This window comes from Cryptomeria japonica, chromosome 5 (genome assembly GCF_030272615.1).
Source record: "Cryptomeria japonica chromosome 5, Sugi_1.0, whole genome shotgun sequence".
Taxonomy (NCBI): domain Eukaryota; kingdom Viridiplantae; phylum Streptophyta; class Pinopsida; order Cupressales; family Cupressaceae; genus Cryptomeria; species Cryptomeria japonica.
Genome location: NC_081409.1, coordinates 699,542,390 through 699,563,045, shown reverse-complemented (window position 1 = coordinate 699,563,045; position 20,656 = coordinate 699,542,390). Strand labels below are relative to the sequence as shown.

At 38.2% G+C, this 20,656-nt stretch overlaps 1 protein-coding gene across 2 annotated transcripts in view; it reads right to left on the bottom strand.

Annotated features, from left to right (window-relative positions):
- LOC131070659 (surfeit locus protein 1) overlaps positions 1–20,656 on the bottom strand; it is a 142,743-nt gene that overhangs the window by 88,417 nt on the left and 33,670 nt on the right. The window contains exons 2-3 of one of the 2 annotated variants that reach the window (XM_058006244.2): positions 8,766–8,863; positions 7,975–8,231 (exon numbers count right to left, since the gene is read on the bottom strand). In XM_058006244.2, the coding sequence (XP_057862227.2) occupies positions 7,975–8,231; positions 8,766–8,863 (355 nt within the window). The remainder of the gene's footprint in view (positions 1–7,974; positions 8,232–8,765; positions 8,864–20,656) is intronic. The other variant, XM_058006245.2, reaches the window with a different exon arrangement.

Sequence of the window (20,656 nt, the reverse complement as noted above, 5' to 3'; positions counted from 1 at the left end):
ATCAGAATTTCAAAAGAATAAGGCAGAAGACAGAAGGCAGAAGGCAGCAATCAAATTTCCATTCTTTATTGGAAATATGGAAGAGCATTGTCCGACAACGCAGGCAGTCGAGAGTGCCAGGCTAGAGATGCGGTGGTACCCTTTAACGTTCTATCAACCTAGAGAAAACTATGATCCTCGTAACAATATCAGATCAGCAAATGAAGGAAGATTCAAACACAAGGTAGACATAGAAGATTTTTGGGCTAATGCTGCAAATGAATTTGATATCAAGAGAAGGTTGTTTTCCAGACTATCTATAAATTTCATCAGAATGATTGAACCTTTTCTTGTGCCAGATCAGTTGAAAGATAACAGAGAACACACTCAACCCGGCTTTGATGAGCATGCACCCCTTCCTCCTATCAAGTGGCCAGAGCCAGAGCATGCAAATTTAACCACTTTGATGCGGTCAGTTATGTGGTATACCAGGTGGTGGATTGATCAGCAGTGTCACAGGCTGAAGAGGAAAAATATAACTTTGACGTATACCCTGATGGGAGCGGCAGAAGGATATTCCTCAAATGAAGAAGCAACTAAAAGTGTTAGTGCTAAAAGAAAGGGGAAAGCAGTTGTAAATGAGGAGCCTGCTTAGAAGAAGCAAGGGGTAGAACCCTCTAGTTCTGCCACATCTAAGAATGAAAAAAATATATTAACTGTTGATGAGTCATTGACGAAGATAGACATTCCTTCTTCCATTCATGAGGAGAATGCAAAATCAATCCGCCAAGAAAATGAACAGCAACCGTCTCCCACTAGCACAGAGATTCTAGAATCAGAAAATAAAATGGATCTCGAAGGAGAGTTTCAAGAAGGAATGATTTCCGTTCTTCGAGGTATTGGATTTGAAGAAGGCAATCAGGAGATGGAAGGCATTGAGCAGCCCACTGTTCCTGATTGGTTGAAGGAAAGATTGAAAATAAACACACCAGTAATAGAGGATTCAGAAGAGGATGATATGGCAGATTTCTTGGCCAGACTAGAAAAGGTTGCAATAAAAAAACCAGCCAAGAGATTTTCCACCATCTAGAGAGATGAGGCAGGCAACCGTACAGTGCAGATAGTCGTGCCAAAGGTAAACAAAGCAAAGGGAGACATTGCTCCTCATGAGTATGAGATCACCACTTTTGACTTAGACCCAAGCACAAAGACCCAAGTAAAAAGGACTTAGACAATTTAGTTGCTTCCATGAAGGCAAAGCTGGATGAAAAGACAGAAAAGAAGAATGAGCATAAGAGAGAAATTGAGCGCTTAAAAGAATATATTCGGCATTTGACTACTAAGCCACTTGATCAAGCAAATCCAGAGGCTCTCCCACTTTTGAATTCACAACCAGTAGTCAAAGGTTCTAAGGAAGATGGAGTAACAGCCAAAGAAACTAGAGATTGGATAGAAAGTACAAGAGAAGAAGCAGCCAACTTTATGGAAGGAATATCATCAGCATACGAACAAGCTTCTTCTTTACTTTCTAGGATCGCAAACATGGCAAAAGTATGGACTGACTTCCAGGATATCCAAGATAGAATCATCCCATGCCTCAGAGAGCTGAAAGGAGTCTCGCCTCAAGAGTTGGTAGATCAAAATATAATTGAAGCAGGGGCTGCCTATGACTTCAACAGTTGGCACTGGACGCTGGTTGCGCAAAATGAGATCTTGGAAAAGGTGAAAGTTGATGTTGATAGAATAGAAGGACAAATAAGGGCAATTCAGGACAAGATTTTCCCTATAGTTGCAGAGATGCTTGGGAAGGAGACTATCCAAGAAAATGATATGCAGTTGGAAAATTTGAAGGTCAAAGTTAAAGACATCTTCTTTACCATCATAGGACCAGTCTTGAAAAGCAATTTGGCTAAGGCATCGAACCTCCTGTCCATCAAAGACACCTTTCAGAAGCAGGAATTAGACTGGGAGATCACCTTTGCTCTGTGTGCAGATGACTTGGAAGGGTTAGAGTTTAGGATCAACATGTTGCCACATGTCACAATGGAGGAGGTAAACCAAATTGTGTCCAAATTCATTGAACATCAGAAGAAAGGGATGCAACCTTAAAAAATAGCATCTTGTGCCACTTGGCTTATTTGAAGTAAATCTTTGATATTATTTTGGGAAACTTTATCTAGGGTTAGGTTGTCTAGATCTCAACCATCGGCCTTAGATTGATCTCAGCCGTTTATTTTGCTTTCAAAAACTCTATATAAACTCATTCTCTCATTTCATTTCAATGTGGAGAGATTTATGAAATTGTTGTGTAGAGCTATTTGAGTAATAAAAATTCATTATCAGTATTGTCTTGAAATCTTTTTATTGCTAAATGGTTGCATGGTTGCATATTCCCTTCAACACTTAGATTAAATTTGCTTAAGTTATTTTCTTTAAAGTTGTTAGATGAATGAAGGATTGATAAATTTAGATTGGTGAAATCTTGCTCATACTTTTGTTGGATGGATGATTTTCATTCAATGTGTAAAGTTAGCCTGAGCTTTTGATGTGGATGGTTAACTTCTGCTTTGAGTAATATTGTTCAATTGTTGGTATTATTCCTAAGTGTGATAATCTTAAGCACAACCCTAGAATATTGCACCCGCTTTGCGTAGTTGTCCAAGTGTAGCAAAACAAAGTGTTATTACCAATTTTCACCTAGTCCTTACCATCTCTTGAGTTCATAGGAATAGCTTAGAAGTAGCATAGAATTCCCAAACCCTTATCCTTTTTATCCTTTTTTTTAAATCCTAAATCAGAAAATGCAAAAACAAAGAGCAATCATTGATAAATTCGCCTAAGTCTAACTTGTGAATGATACCAGTTGATAAGCGTAAGTCCCCCTTGAGATTTTCAGCATACACTATCCAAGAAGCTACCCCACTAAAGTCGCTTGTTCGCACATATAGACGTTGGAGTCGCCTTGTTATCTTTCTCACAATCTTGGCACAAGTAGTGACTTTGTTCAGGAGAGGATAGAGTATCCTTGGATATTTTATTCTAAATGTTTGGTATATGATAAAACAAACACCAACAATTCCACTTTAAGTCTGATATACGTTTCTACTAAGTGGAAATCATACTTGCTGCACCTCACATTTTACTTAGGCCAGGTATTATGAGGGGTCAAGCATGTGCCTAAGAATGTGCCATGGGAAGAAGGGAGTGAGGGATATTGCATGTCGTGGATGAAAGGTGATGAGGAATGTAATAAAAGACATGTCGTGGATTTAAGGTGATGAGGGATGTAATGAAAGACATGTCATGGAATGGAGGATGCAAAGGGTGTAGTCATGGATGTTGCAATTTTCATTGCTTTCACCTTCAACATTTGAGACTCTTTCACTCAGTCATCTTCAAACAGCGTTCTTGATTTGCCAAGGCACCACATTCAACTTTTCAAACAATCTCAATTCATACTGCTAAATCACTGATTTAGGGCAGCTATGCATATGCCAGGCTTTTAGGGAGGTCGGGGATGTAATGAAGCACGTGTCGGAGATTTGATGAGGTGAGGGATGTGATAATACACATGCCATGGGAAAGAAGGAAGTGAAGGATGTAAGGTGCCGTGGAGAGAAGGGTGTAAGGGATGTTGGGAAGGATATGCCATGAATTGGGAGGAGCCAAGGATGTGAGGATGAAGGATGGAAGGCAAGTCAAAGGAAGGAAAGATGTGGAAGGTTGGAAGGAAGGAAGGAAATGGAAGGAAGTGGAAGGAAGTAAGGATGTGGAAGGAATCCCGACATGCACTTTGAACTTATCACCTCGTGTAGAATGACTTATTCATAAGGTTGACTTGGTACCTTCTTCCTCTTTCGTCGTCTCCTAGACCTTGATCTATCCTTATCAAGCACTTCACCATAGTTGATTGGTCATCACTTCCTAACTAATCCTTGCTGACCTAAGGTTGTACTGCATCCCCTCACAAGCAAGAGGCTAAAGACACTAAAACTACTGCTAACTTAGACGACTAAGCTAAGACTAGTAACCTAGAAAGCAAAAAAAAGTGGGTATCCCCATCTGCAATGGGGCGATGTGTGAAATCGTCACAACAGGCAGGTTTGAGGCCATCCATTGCCACAATGATATTCTTTCTTTGTAATCAATTCAGGCATAAACTGAACAAACACCAAGTGTGTCTATTCCTTCACCAATTCAACCCATATAAACAAGGAGATAAACCTGAATTTTGCACATATTTACTCCATTGGTGACTAATGAGAATTGCAATCCCACCACTCCCTTTTTCATGTTTGGTGTAGATAACCTTAGCATCTTTCCAAATAAACCTAAGGTTGTTTTCTAATTGAAAACCTACAGATTTAATTTCTTGAAGAAGTAAGAAGTCTAGGCCTTTCACCTAGTTACATAGGCTCTTAATGATGTACTTCATATCTAGAGATTCTAATCCCCTTATATTCCAACTTAGACAATAGGCCATAGTTCAACTAATCAAAGGGGTTGGCTTCACCACTTCTAGATAACCATTCAAAGCAATCTGGGATATCATACCCTTTCCCTTTTTCGCCATTAATTTTAGCACTATTAGATCTACTAATTGTTTTCTTTTTCCTCCTAACCTTGCTTGGAACCACTTTTTCCCATTCTCCTGCCTCTTTCATTTCGAAGTCAAAAGTGGGTGGAATATAAGTATTGACATCCCCAATTAGATCATTACCCTTACTGTCTGAAAAACCTCATCTTGATCCTATTAACCAAGTTGTGTCAGATAGGTCAAAGGGCTGTAAAATGCAAGAAGGTTGAATATTCTCCACAATAGCTAAGGATAAGTCTAGTTCAGCATACTTGGGAGGTTGCTCTACTAATGCTATTCCTTTAGTTTTTGATGTTTTAGCAGCAGCGTAAGGGTCTGCAAGAGCATTTTTCGATCTGTCTCTTACTCTGTTCAATTCTCTCAACTTGTCCAAAACCAGTTCCTATGCATTTTTAGCACAAGCATAGCATCCGAAGAGTTATGTATTTCATTAGGTGCTTGCTTAACACTTTCCTTGTCATTTTGTTTATCACTTTGCTTATCATTTTGCTTGTTAGTTTGCTTATCATCTTGTTCCTCACTATTAGTAACTTCAAGCTCCTTTCCATTAAAGGATGCAGTCATGGCAACCTCCATATTGTCTCTAGTTGAAGTATCCAAAGGTGTTTCGGCAACTAGTGAGTGCATTTTATTACTATTCTCCTCTGCAGGTTCACCATGATTGCAGTCCTCTGTATGCACAGGAGTCTCAATATTAAAACCAGCTCTTTTATTGTTCCCATTTCTTTTACTATTCACAACTTTAGGGCATTTCCTTTTATGGTGTCCATCAGATTTACATAAAAAGCAGGAGTTTAAACCACCCAAGGCTTCTATTTCAGATTTCACTAATTGGTATATGACTGGAAATTCAATCATTTCAGGGATTTGAACTCCATTGAAGAAGATTATTACCCTAGCATTCATGTGGGGTAATGTGATGCATAATTCTTCAACCTGCAAGGTTTTACCTATTGGTTCTAACAATTTGGGTATAAACCTCCAACTCTGGACTAAAAATAATCTAGATCATAATCCATCTTGGTGTAGAGCTCTTGGTGTAGAGAAAAACAATATTTCACTTTGAGAGACATCAGACACCCATTGAATGGCTTTAAATAGAGAGTTTCAAACATTCCAATATTTTTTCTCAATAACCCTCTTCTGCATATTATGATTCTTTAAAAAAAGGACAAATAAACTATGTTGAATCATTCTACAGAATGATATATATGATCCTAACATTTTACCCCTAACAGTATTGAAGCAATTATCAAGAAACCTTCTTCCTACAACACCTCTTTAAACATTTTTCCAATTTTACTATTTCCATTTGGGGTCAACTACACATTCTCCTTAACACTCATGTCCTCCTTCCCTTCAACTTGTAGCCTCATGTCCATACAAGTTGCTTAGGTCATTAACACATTCGTGTGAACTAGTTAGCACGCGCCAAGGTGTACTACGGTAGACGATCTACAACTTAAAAAAGAGGAGAAAAAAATGCAAAACAACTAAGCACAATCAAAATGACAGTGAACTCACAAACAAAGCAAACATACAGAACACACCAACCAAGGCAAGGATGAATATCTATGTTGGGCTGGCCAGTTGCATGCCTCGAGAGATGAGAAACCCTCGCACATGCAGAACCTTCAATAACTCACTATTAACCATTGGTTTTGTTGTTTATATGATGCTATGTAATATTGTAATCTCAATTCATGCTTCTACACACACACACACACATGCATACGCACGCACGCACGCACACGCACGCACACTTACGCCCACGCCCACGCACACGCACACGCACACACACACACGCACGCACACACACACACACGCACGCACACACACACACACACACGCACACGCACACGCACACGGTTTTTACATTGTTCTTGAAATAATAAACCCAAAACCCATTTTCAAAATTTTGCCAAACCGGAACCGGAACCCGAACCCGAACCCAAACCGGCAACTTAGATGTGAAATAATTATCCACTTTCAGATAATTTATACTTAATAATTATTCATTCCAATTTATCCATTTAATTTAATAATGTTTTATTATTTAATTAAATGTAAGCTAACTATCCATTCATAATTTCTATTTCCATCTCTTTAGTATTCATTTAGAAACTTAATCTTCTTCCTCACTTAACTCTTCTTCAAATTAGAAACTTCTTTTTTCTTTAGTCAACTCAATTTGCAAATGGAAACTTTATGTACACATTATCCACCACTTAAATGAATGAACCATTATTATCCTCTCTTTATTTCAAATTAAAAAAATTCTATTTTTAATTGAGTTGACACCTCTTATTCTTCAGTTTACTAAGGTCTTCATTCTTATCTTCATCCCCTAAGTCTATAAATATATCCATTTCAGAATCCATCAATCAATCAAGCAATTACATTCTGTTGAATCTAGTACTCATTGTCTTATATTATGCTGCAAATTCTAGCATCCACATACCTTCAAGGTGAAGCAACATCAATCATATTGAGATTTGCAATGGATTTTGAAGACTAAGAGGTTTGCTTTGATTTCAATGTATTGCGTTCAAAGTTGTTTTATTTTCTTACTTTTTTAATTTCATTTTATACATACAGATATATGGAAATGGAAATGGATTACTAACAGAAGTTTGCAAGAAATCACGTTGCATTCAGAAGTTTTTGAGATAAAGCATCATTATCAAATAGATAATCATTAAATAGGATGAGCTCAAGTGGTAAAATATTGGAGCCACCAAAGCAGTGCATCAGGACTTATGCCCAAGAGACATGATAAAGTGCTGAAATTGAATAAAACGGTGCTTCCAACTAACTTCTTGTTGTGTACTCCAACAGACAATGCCAGGTGCAAGTCGTAGGTGAATTTGAAAGAAGTAATACCACTTGATCATGGCATCTAAGCCAATGGTCACAGACAAAGAGAACTTACCAATAAATAAATCAGTAATCAGACACTTAAAATAATGTTTTGGAGATTTTGGATAACCTTATATCATGGATGACACTGATGAATGTTAATCATCCAAAGAAAATGATCTCTGAAATCCAAGACACCGTCCGTGCACACAAGCAAAAGCTTGAAGATAAATTCAAAACACTGGCTACTGACAACATTAACCAGTGAAACCAGTGAGGAAATGTTTATCAAATTTGATTCCCAATAAACTAAATTGTCTTTCTTTAAAAGAAAAATAAGAGAGAATAAAGACAAAAATTTGCCCATGTACATGTGTAACAAAAGTTATCAATGGATAAAAAAAATCACATCAATAAATAACAAAAAAATATTATGGTTTTACTGTGATTATAAATAACAAAAAAATATATAAAAACCACCTATAGCCCACCAACTCTAAATGGGAAGGAAAACTGCATAATTTGATGATGTTACCTACCTTTCATTGTTCTTCTGGGCGGGCATTAGAGGTGTCACTACATAGTATCCATTTTCTGTTATTCCAGAAACACTTCTTGAACGAGGGCCAACATAAATTGATTTAGCCTCATCATAAACACCTTTACAGACCACCTTCCTAAACTCTAAAGAGTTTATATTGGCCTCTGCTTGAGGATTTGAAGCATTCGAAAGAAAATTAGACAGAGGAACAGGATCTTGCTCCAACCTCTTTTTTCTATGCTCCAGGAGCTCTATCTGTAGTGAAATGAGAGTGACAAAAAATGCATGTGTTAGAATCAATCAAGCAGCAACATTTTGAATATCATAACAAAGATCATAATTCAAGTTGCAAGGTTGTAAAGGCTCTGAAAATTATTGAGCAGCAATTCATTTCCCTTCATATTGGGATATCAATTGTGCATGTGGATGGAGGTAACCAAATGATTAGCATTTGCCATATGGAACCAACCCAGAAAACTAATCTAAAAATATCCGGTGAAAAAAATCCTTTAAAAATCAATGATACTAATCCCTGCTGCTTTTGTCTGAGACTACAATACATGTTCAAATTCCCCACCAAAGTAAACAAACTCATTAATCTGGTGAGCATGAGGTAGTTTCCACAACAATTTGTGGTAAATTCAAGTGTGCCCCATTATCAAAAATATTATGAACACACTCAAAAAACTTACAACACTGTGTCAATCCCAGATTTACCTAGCAGAAAGAATGAAAATAATTGTACTTTTAAATTACAAGAAAATCAAAACTAAACTGCTGCTTTCATACCTTCTTCTCACGTCTAAAGAGTTGCCAAGTTCCCAATCCAAAAGTTGCAGCCCCTGGAATAAAAAGCAATAAATCTAACCACCTCCATTTTTCCTTCTCTGAACTCAAACCAACAATCAAAAAAGAGAACTCAGACCGTGAACATAATCCCCCTCTCTCCAAATGCACATTATGATTATATTATTAAACCTTAAGGTTCTTTAGATTGAAAAGCAGACCTGCACTGAGTATAAGCAAAGATTACAGATAATTTATACAAAGATATTGCAAAAGTTGGGTCGTAAACTCAAAATAATAATTCATAACAACACTCATATAAAACGTGTCCTACATTAAGTCTATGCATAGAAAGAAAATATATTAATGTCCGCAGATGATCAAAAGCAGGTCAATGAGATAAAAGGATACAGTAGTTACCAACAGAAAGCTCTGCAAAGAAAGAACCCTAAAAGCAAAATAATAAAAGAGTACTGGTATAAAAAAATTGCACTAATTGGGTATCGAATCCCAGTCAACAATCAATAAAAGCACTAGGAATATGAAATATAATCCATCCTTCCAGGTGCACATTGAATTATGCCCTTTTTTAAAATTATAATCTAGTCCTGCCCTAAGCCTAGGTTTAGATGGCAGGGGGTCCATATAAAAAGTTATAGTAATCATTGAGTACTTAACTCAAACCAACAATCATAACAGCATTCAGAATATGAAACATAACCCCTTCTTCCCTAATGCATATTAAATTATCCCTCAAAAAAGTATTGCAAACTGGTCCTGCACTATATCTTTTGGTCATGGTTTGTTCCAAATATCAAATCTGGGAAAAGTTTCCTTTTTTGTCTTTTATTTGGGTTCTATTCAGATCAGAACCAATTCCTTGAATTTGAATCATGCTTGGCCTCTGCATTTCTGTTCACGTTTGGCTTCTAGGGTTTTGTGGAAACATTTGTCTTTGTTGCACTGGTTTTTTGTTGCAGGGTATGTTGGGGCCCAATTTGATAATGCCAAAATTTGCTAGAGTCCCAACCCATTTGTGCATCAAGAGATTCAAGACCTCATTTTACCCATCATAGATAACCAACGTAAGAGAATTCCAAATGGACCCCTTTCGTCCTTTTGCATGTGTGTTGTTCTTCTTCATTCCACATATCCATATTATGTGTTGCGAGTTGCAAAATCCCAAGAAAATTTTAGGTCTGGAGTGCTTTTGGTCATTTTTTGGTGTTTTTGCACAGTTGCAGACTTCCAATGGACTATAGAACATTTCCTACCAATCTAATATCCTATTCTAATGTTCAGTTCCACTTAAAAGATCCATAGGATATATCCCTTCTTTCTTTTATACCTCTCCCTTTCTACTGTTTGTGGGATTTCTATGGGGATTCAGATATTTGTCTCTTCTCCCGAACCCCCTATGCACTCCTGAAAAGTTTCTCCATACTCTTCCATCTCTCATTTGTAGACTTTTGACATTCACCTAGATGTCTTCCTTATCCCTTCCTCATACCAACCTCCGGTACTTCCCCACTCTCATTTCCTATTTTCCTTCCATTCCTCTTTTATGAAATCCTATTGCAGCTCTAGGCTTCCAAATTTCCTCCACTCTTACCTCCTTTCCAATGTCCACTTCCACATCCAATTCCTACAAAAGCTCCAACTGCCTTTTGGCTTTTATTTCTTCCTGTGCAAAGTTCAACCTAACTATCAAAATCCAATATTCAACTCAAAAATCTCATTTTGATTTCTAGACCTACATTTCTCCCATGCATTTCATTCATTTGTTTCACCCATTTTGCCAGATTTCAAGGTGTTTTCGGACTTCAATCAAAAGTCCAATTCTAATGTCCTCCTTGGAAATCCAACCTCTCCCTTTCCCACTTCCAGTCCCTCACCGTACTTCAACATTTTTCTAGATGGTCACCTACACTCACTAGATTGTCCCAAAAGCGCCATTAATGCCTGATTTGATTCCTACAGCTACTAGATTGGTCTTTTCTACCCAGAAAGCATTGTTCATCACAAGGGCGCAAATCAAGTTCAAAATCAATAGTGGATGATGACGAATACCCACCACCATTAATGCAATGCAACAGTGGTTGGTTTCTTGATGCAAATGATTTACATGCAAGCTCCAGGGCCAAATTTGGTGAATTTCATTGAATTTTGACTTCTTTGACACACGACATTAATGACATCTAGCTCTTGGTCAAATTTTCGCAAGGAATAAAAATATCAGTTCATTTTCTTAAACAATCATCGATCATTTCTCCATCTCCATGCAAGTACAAGTGTCAAGCATCTTCTAGGGTTCCAAATCTTCCAATATAAACACCTGTTGAGAAGCTCACTTTGCAAATTGGAAAGAGGTAAATAATCTGTAGCAAATATTTGTATTTGAATGTCTCCTGGGTCATTTATAGATCTTTAAGAAAACTCCTAAGTGATGGATTGTGACAGCATTCTAGCCTAGGATTATCTCTTACCAAATTTGCTAATGTGATTGTAATATGGATTTTCTGAATGTCGCAGCATACTAATTCATTGAAATTGTAATGGTCATTTCTATATTGCATGTGGGTTTTTGGAGTTTGAAAAGGGATTATTAAGCAGGTTCAGTTGTTGATATCATATATTTTTTGTTATCTCTATGTGTTGTTTCTTCTAGTAAAATGCAATTCTATAGCCCAATAGAAGGCACTGGTCCTAGAAATAATGATCCTCCATGCACTTAAAATTAAAAACATCTTTAACTAATAGATTAGGAGTAGGAAATTACTGTGCAATTTATGATTCAGTAATACTCTGAGGGAAACATCTCCAACAAGCTTCAAGAGTTTTTATCCTTAGAGAATCATATCTTGCATGTTTTCATTATCTTAATAGAGGTTATTTGTGCAATAGATTAGTCATTGGGTAAGTGATGACCTTTGGGGCCAGGCCTCCATTGGATATTACTGAAATTTTTTCTATTTATCTATCTTCAGTTGTGAGTAATCCTATTAAGGATACCTCTAGGAATACCCTCCTAGGTCCAATTGACCCCAAAGTGGAGGAGGAGTAATCCATTCTCAGCTATTGGCCTGTCATCACTCACTCTTTGTTGATGAATTAATCTATCCACCCTTCAAGAACAACTTTTCCCTAGCATTGAAGTTGATTGATCTCCCTTGAAGTGTGAGCAACAATTTCAGGACCCAACAAGGTATATGTCTTGGTCATGTCTAAGAGGTGCTTGTTTGAAAAAGTGCTTAACTTAAGCCTTGAGTGCCTCGAAGTTCTGAAGATAGCTTTGCCAATTAACTTATTCAAAACTAGCACACATGGAAAGATAATTGATTGAAAGGCCTCAAGTGTTCTAGGGACCAGTTGGGCTAGTTTCAATTGATCTTCTACCAGATAGAGAGAAGGACTATGACATCATCAAGTTACATGGAAAGCTTTGGATGGCTACTGTCCAATTAGATAAATCAAATCGGTTCATGTATTGCATAAGTGGTCTGTACAAGGCAACATGTCTTATTATCATTCACCTCTAATGTTTTGGATATGTAACTTATAAAACACTTGTATTAAAATATTTCTAATTTTTTTAAAATGTCACAACTTCGCACATGCTCTAATACCACTGTTATCTAATGTCTCAGTTTTATAAACCAAAAAGTATTGTAATTTTCACAAGTTATGGTACTTTCAAGCATTTTGTCAAACAAGTTACATATATTTTTTGTAATAATTTCAAAAATAAGCATAATAAAATTGATTTCTCTAATACCAGTACTTATAACATTTCCTTTCTCAACTAAACCCAAATAAAATGTGCACAACAGATTTCAAATGAATTTATGAGTTGTTACAGAAAACTGAAAATTAAAGAGAAATTATATAAAGACTTTGAAGTCACAGAAATATATTATATTAATTTACTGACATCATGACAGCTTCCCGCTTCCCGCTGACCAAATGACAATCCAATTTTGGCTCCAAAACACTCCTTATGCCTCTACCAACATGTACGGCTCCTTCAAACATACTGCGGCACCCCCAATAAGCTGTCCTGCAGGTAAAAATAATAAAAACAGCAGCTAATATAGGCTGTGATACTCCTTTAGGTTGTTGCACCTTCCTTTATAAAACCTATTAAAGGCTACATGAGATCATGGAGAATCTTAGATATGCATTACTCCACCTTACACTTATCAATATATGGTACAGCTCTCCTTTGGGGCCCAATATGGTACGCCTAGGTATTACTTGGCCACAACAAAATATATAATATTTGATATTGTGAGATTTTGCCAAGATCAAGAGCTTGATGAAAAGTACAAATTAGAGACAAAATATAGGACAAGAATAAACTGTATTCTCATCAATAGATAGATGATCAAAAGATCAATAGTTGTTCATACAATGACTATGAGCCTGCATATATAGACAAGGCTATATGGATATGTGAGCACACAAACATGACATGTGGCTCAATAAGAAACAAGGGTAGGTAGGAAATAGGTGTGGTAGGTAGGAGAAACAATAAAATATTCCACATGAGGTGGATCACCCACCGAAGGTGGAATTATCACTCCACAATAAGTGGATATGATAGATTAGTAACAAGATCACACCATAAAAGGTGGAACTTCTCCTACACACACTATCCCAATGTGGCACAAACACCCAAGTGTCTCATACCCAAACTACTATGAAATGCATTATCCTAAGTAAACTTCAGTAAGGTGTAATAATATCCAACATGAATAATTAATTACACCAACACCCCCCCTTAAGTGCAACTTAGGGGAATGCACTTAAGTCTACAATGCAACTAAGCAATGCAAGATGGGTCACGGCTACTAGGTCGTGTTAGGTACCCATGTACAAATGCAAATGCACGCAAACCAATGCAATGAAATCTCTCACAAAGTGGGGAAAGAGAGAAAAACCCAATGTGAAAAAACCCTCCCCCAAAAGAGAGATGAAAACTATACAAGAGAACTCTCATAGAAACATGTGAGGAAAAAGTCCCCCCCATATGAGAGAAGAAGAGAAGCTATGAAGCCCCCCCTCAATGTAGATTCTGCACCAATGATAGAAGCTCAAGAATGAATGAAGAAACTGCTCCCATGAACGTCGAACAATATTCCTCCCCTTACGAAGAAACAAAACCAAAGGTGTATCCATGACGTCTCCCCAATCATGAAGGGAAGATGTATGAAAAAAACTCATGATGAATGAAGTCTCTAAAAACTGCTCAAGTGTCCCCACGTCGATGCTGAAAGATACCCCCTCCAAAGGTGGTGAACTGCTCCACATTGCTGAAAAAGGCACTCCAAGATCTAGTGGAGATGAATGTACAACATGTCCCAAAGACTCACATGTCTCCTCTAAACATAAAGAGACCTCCTCCAACTGCTGTACATAAGTATCCACAATCATGTCAACCTCGAAAGAGTGATCATGTAGAGAATGAACAAGAGGGTCAGAGTGTTCCTCGCAACAATCGAAGAAGAATCATCTTCATCAAAGAGAAGATGAATGTCATCAATGAGGTCTCCCAGATCTGCAATGTAGGATTTCAAAAACAAACCTGCAATGTTTGTCAAGTACTCATCCCATGAAATTGAAGCTGGAAGACAAGATATATCCTGCTGCACTAAATCACAAGAAGGCAAAACTGTCGCACTATCCGCATCATTAGGTCCAACGGGTGATGTAATATCAATAGGAGGAGATGAAACACAAGGCTCAAGAACGGGGTCACATGTGAGAATCCCCAAGTTCAAGTACCCAAAGTTCTCCTCAAAATCCGAATCATCACAAGAAGTGTCATCATCATGTGTAGAATCATCATATGCGAAACCATCATCATCAACAAAATCTGAAAAGGAGTATAACCAAGATGCGTGATCAACCACCCCAGTTGCAACGATAGCTCTAGTCTCCAAGTCTGTAATGAAAACTAACTCAAGTGTGAACTCCACACTTCTCTTAGTTGCGCCATGTGTGATTTGATAGACGGAAAGGAGATTTTTTGTCAAGTGGGGTACACACAACACATCATTGAAGGAGTTGTCCCCAATGGCAATTGTTCTTTTCCCAATCACATCCATGTATGTATGATTGCCAATCAAAATCTGCGGCATGGTGCAAGGCTCAAATGTAGAGAACATAGACCACGAAAATGCCATATGATGAGAAGCTCCTGAATCTAGAAGCCATCTCCCTGAATCATGGCTTGTAGTAGCACAAAGAGCTTTTCCTTTTCTTGTCCCAAAAGAGTGAGTCTTCCCACTTGTAGAAGCCATGAATGCTTGCCCCTTTTGAATGTGTGGAAGTGGAAGTTGATGAATCCTCCTTCTTGTAGGCATTAGGCAAATCAATGTTGTGCTTTTTGAGGATGTGTGTGAGCTCATCAATCTTCTTAGAATGGCAATGACGCTCCTCATGACCAACCTGTTTACAATAGGCACAAGTAGGTCTCTCCCTTTTTGGTGAATTGTCCCTCTTGGAAGAAGATGAATCTCCTTGTTGTGGAGAAGGTGATGCTTTGTCCTTAGGCTTTGATTGCCATTTCTTCTCGTTTGAGTTGTCCTTTCCTTGATTTCCTTCGTTCCCTTGATTTGCCACTAATGCTTGAGACTTAGAAGTCTTAAGAATGCCCATGCTTATCAACTTAGTTTGTTCCATCATCAACATTTCAGCGAAAGCATCAAATGTAGGCATTGTGTAGCTTGAACCCATTGTCATCCTATGGGTTTGGAAACTAGAAACAAATGCTGCATATTCTTGTGGAAGCTTGCCCATTAAATTGAAGATCAATTGAGTATCCTTCTTATCAATGCCACAATGTTTGAGTTGTGCCCTCAACTCTTGTGCCTTAGTGACATAGTCTTGTATAGTATCAAAGTTCTTGGGATATAACATGGTGAGATCACTATCAATTTGATATCCCATAATCTCATCAACTTGACCATACAAGTCTTGAAACTTTTGCCAAGCATCCTTGATTAGAGTACATTTCTCAATATGAAAAATGAGATCCTTTGATACATACTTTCTTAAGGTACCAATTGCCATGACATTCTTAATGAGCCAATCCAAGTGACCAACAGGATCAGCCTTAGGATCAGCGGGAGCAACAATAGTTCCAGCAATATAATGAGTTAGTCCTTTTTCCATAAGTTTACTCCATGCATCAATTTTCCAAGTAGCATAATCATGAGGAGTTAAGAGAGGAAACTTAGGTGAACCCATAGCAGCAAAATGGAAAGAACACAAGAGCACAAAAGCACAAGAGACACCCCCCCAAATTCAATCAATCAAAGTACCCCCCCCCCCCCCCCCAAATGATGATTTTGGCACTTTATATGTAGTGTGTGTACAATAGGCCACTTGCAAACAATGGCAAGGTGGACTTCTGATTTTGTTTTACAATTGCCCCAATAGGCTGAGAACTACAATGCAAAAGACCAGCATGATAGATCCATGCAATACAAGTGCCAAATTGGCCAAAAAATACCATATGCTGAAAGTACAATTTCTACCGAAAATCGCTGCAAACTGATAGCATATTATGAGAGTAAATGAAAAATCAAGCACTTTCAAAGAAAACGGCACTTGAAAAAGAGTTCGTATGAGCCCAAACGGAGTCCCAAAAGTTGCAGAAACGGGGATTGGACACGTACAGTCACCAAAAACTGAGATTTCTGAAAAAATTGTCCATCAAAATCAAAAAATAATGCCACCACGAGAAAGTTCACGAAAAATTAGCTCATTTCAAAACAAATTGCATCCAAAAAGGAGCAAAAATGAGCAAGATATGACCTTCCAAATTTGAACTACAAAACTGAAAAGCTCAATGAGGGGGCTGATAAATTTTCAAAAAAATGATGACATCAGCAAACTACGCAATTAAATTTGACGGTCGTATGGCCACCACCAAAACTTCACCTCCCCTACTGACTAGGCGTCCGTACTGTACGAACTATAACGTGGACCAACCAGATGATGCCACTTGTAGTACACACTGTACGGAAATTTGAGGAGGCAGTGACCTGGCCTATACGATCTGTTTGCATGGCAAGATGACGTGGCACCAGGTGGCGGGCTGACTGGGCAACGTCTGCTGATGTGGCGCCTGGGAGGTGATTGTGTGGCAAGGTCCACGTGGTGGGGACTACGAGGCTGGCGAGGTCCGCGTGGAAGGATCTGCGTGGCGTGGTCCACGGGAGAAGACACGGCAGCCATGAAGATAGTCAGCAAGCAGCAAGAGTGGTTGTCCGGAAGAGACGGCAAGGTCAACGTCGACGAGGAGTGGTTGGCTGGTCGACGGCTGCTAGGTGGTCATCGGCGGAGTGGAGATGGGCGCAGGCAGAAGTTTTCGCAGTGGTCACCGAAGTTCGGAGTGGGGTCGTCGTCAGTGGTCGGAGAGTCGGGAGACCGGAGCAGAACGTCGGGCGGCGGCTAGTTGAAAGCACGGGTCGGCAAGTCTGCAGAGTCGAGGCCGCGGTGGAGAAGCACGGCGGTCGAAGAGCACAAGCGACAGAGCAAGTGGTGAGCGGACCTAGGAGCGGAGTAGATGGCGGCGTAGGCAGGAAACGCAAGCGGCAACGGCGACTGCAGCCGAAGCACAGACTGCAGAGCATGGAAGGCAGTGCAAGCGCAACACAAGGCCAAGGCAGCACGAGGTACAATCGGCAGGTACGCCCTGCAACCGCTTAATAGGTTGATTTTTTCCTCCAAGCCCCAAATTTGACTTTCACCCAATATAGACGAATTTATAGTCAAAATTCATGGAAATGGCCACCCGGACACAATAGTGAGGTCAGATCTAGTCTAGGACGCCTCCAAAAGATCCTACTCCTCAGGTCTATCTCTTGACGCCGCAACAATGCCTCTCAAAGACCAATCAAAAACATTCTAATGGCTTTGATACCATGTGAGATTTTGCCAAGATCAAGAGCTCAATGAAATGTACAAATTAGAGACAAAATATAGGACAAGAATAAACTGTATTCTCATGAATAGATAGATGATCAAAAGATCAATAGTTGTTCATACAATGAATATGAGCCTACATATATAGGCAAGGCTATATGGATATGTGAGCACACAAACATAACACGTGGCTCAATAAGAAACAAGGGTAGGTAGGAAATAGGTGTGGTAGGTAGGAGAAACAATAAAATATTCCACATGAGGTGGATTACCCACCGAAGGTGGAATTATCACTCCACAATAAGTGAATATGATAGATTAGTAACAAGATCACACCATAAAAGGTGGAAATTCTCCTACACACACTATCCCAATGTGGCACAAACACTCAAGTGTCTCATACCCAAACTACTATGAAATGCATTATCCTAAGTAAACTTAAGTAAGGTGTAATAATATCCAACATGAATAATTAATTACACCAACAGATATTTATATCCATCCATCATTGCACACATTGCATGTAGGTTTTCTAATCTTTCACCCTTGCACACACCACAAAGATAAATTAATTATTTGCAGGCAAAACTCTATAATTTATACCTGAAACCTACAAACCTAGTGAACCTGGGAAAGATCAATCAATGTGCTAAAAAGCCTTATTTGTTCACAAATCTTCAATATATTTCTCCCTCGACCTTCCATCATTCTACACACTTGTGAACCCTGTATGAATTCGCTAATGATTGATTAAGTGGGTTTTTCTCCACAAAACCAACATTCGCCTTGGGGTTTTCATCCCAAGTTGAATAGCTAAACAAGAGCTCAGACTCCCAAAGGAGGTTTCACCAAAGTAAATCAATCAAGAATCAATTTCTTTTTCCTCCTCAACTCCCTTTAAAACCCCTCTGGAACTTTTTGGGGTTTAAATTGTAATATCATTGTTTCCATATCATTACTTCTCACTCCTTATAAGTGACTTTATTAATATTTTTATTTTTGGCCTTAGGTAAAGTCGCTTAATAAAAATAGAATATTCAATTTAAAAATATAATTAACGAAATAAAAGTTGACTGAAAATATTAATTTAGACAACATATTTAGTTAATTAAATTATTTCTTTTCCAAAATCCTAGGCTGAAAATGAGGACATTACATAATGAAGCCCAAATAGGATTTTTAAGTTGTCTAATCCAATTGTCAATCTTCTAAGTTGATGCATTGGTCATCATCCACATGGTGAAACGTAATTGAGCTTGAAAATATTCTAGGGATAAATTGCTAAGCCCATGATGGGCTCTAAAATGTACCACATAACATAATTTTTTCATTATCATTGTAGATCTTCTTCCACTTGGCATGTGTTATTTAGCCTCTGCAATTCAAAAAATGGTTTGGTTGGCCCACTCCAATGTTAGGGTTTATGCTGCTTGTCATTGATTTGATCTTAGGGTTTATGCAATGACACCATGTGGCAAATACATTTTCAGCTTACATGTTCAGAAGATCTTATATTGTGCACCTCAACTTTCTCAGATGGCCCATGAGCCATTGATCACATCCACGATTTAATCTAGTCGATCAAAAAGGCTGGAATTTCAAAGAGGTTAACTATTCATGACAAAATTTGAATTTTCAAAAAGTAAAGGGCTATGTAAATGTGATGAAAAAGCAAATGTTCAAGGTGAGTGCATTAATAGCAGTCCTAGTTACATAAGGATTGAAATACTCAAATTATCCATACTGTGAGCTAAATTCTGAATAGTGAAGCAATTTGACAAACCAGTACAAACTGCAAATTGTCGCTAAGTCAAAGCAAATTTGCCTGAGCATGGAAGTGTTACATCAAAAAGTGATGGTATCCTAAGCCCCTTTGAGCTGGTCTAGAATTTGGATTGAAAAGGAGAAAATTGGAATATTTAAGTGTAGAACCTTTGCAGTTTGTATTTGAGCTGTGCAGACTCTCATGAGTAGAATTTGTTTAGCTATCATAAAGCAATACTTAGGTTTTAAATTTTAATTGAGAATTGTTGCTTTTCACTATGATTAAGCCCTACAATCTAAAACCCACCACACAAGTATTTTCTTTGAAAATCAAAGATGTCTAGCCATGCAGGTTTGAGCATACAGAGCATGAAAGGTTCTCCGGCACACCTGAAACCCTTGGAAGTATTTTGAGGATATCCAGAAGAATGTGCCAGCCCCAATGTCATCTTTAACGGGAAGAGATTTATTCTGTAACGCCTGGTACAGAAGGTACCAATTTTTTCTCATCTGCAATATATGCACCTTTGATTTGGACAAAGTAGTTTTACTTTCATTACTCCAATGTGGCAAAAAGGATGGCTGAATTTTATAATGAGCAAGGCTGGGAACTGGGAACAAGAGCAAAGAAGGTGTTTTGAAAATCAATGCAGAAAAAAATCAGGAAAATCTTTAGTTTGTGGGTTGATGCCACCAAGCCATTGAACTTTAAGGTCTTAGAGGTAAGTACAGATCAAATAAAGGTGCATTCAGAAGTGTGAATTTACCAAAAATGTGCTATGCAGATGAGAAGCCTCTGGAACAAAGGTTCATCCTTGCAGAAGACGTTGAACCTGTTGCTGTCACTATGATTCAGAGTTATTTCCAAAAGGCCTTTTCATGATATTGTAAAGTAACTGACGAAGACAATGACAGGCTATCGGTGAGCCAGCTCTTGCTTTCCTATGCAACTTTGAAAACCCACACAAGCCCAAATTATATAATTTTGCAAGCTACTTGGTAGATGCAATTCATGGAGAACTGGTAGCATACAAAAACTCCTAAGCACCAAATAGATTAAGGTATTACTCTCTCTTGTGCTTCATATACCTCTTTGAAACTTCAGGAATGCCAAAAAGTGGCATAAAGGGTTGGACTTTAAAATGTATGCTAAAGACCAACATGTCAACCAAAACGTTTAAAACCCAGTTCAGTAG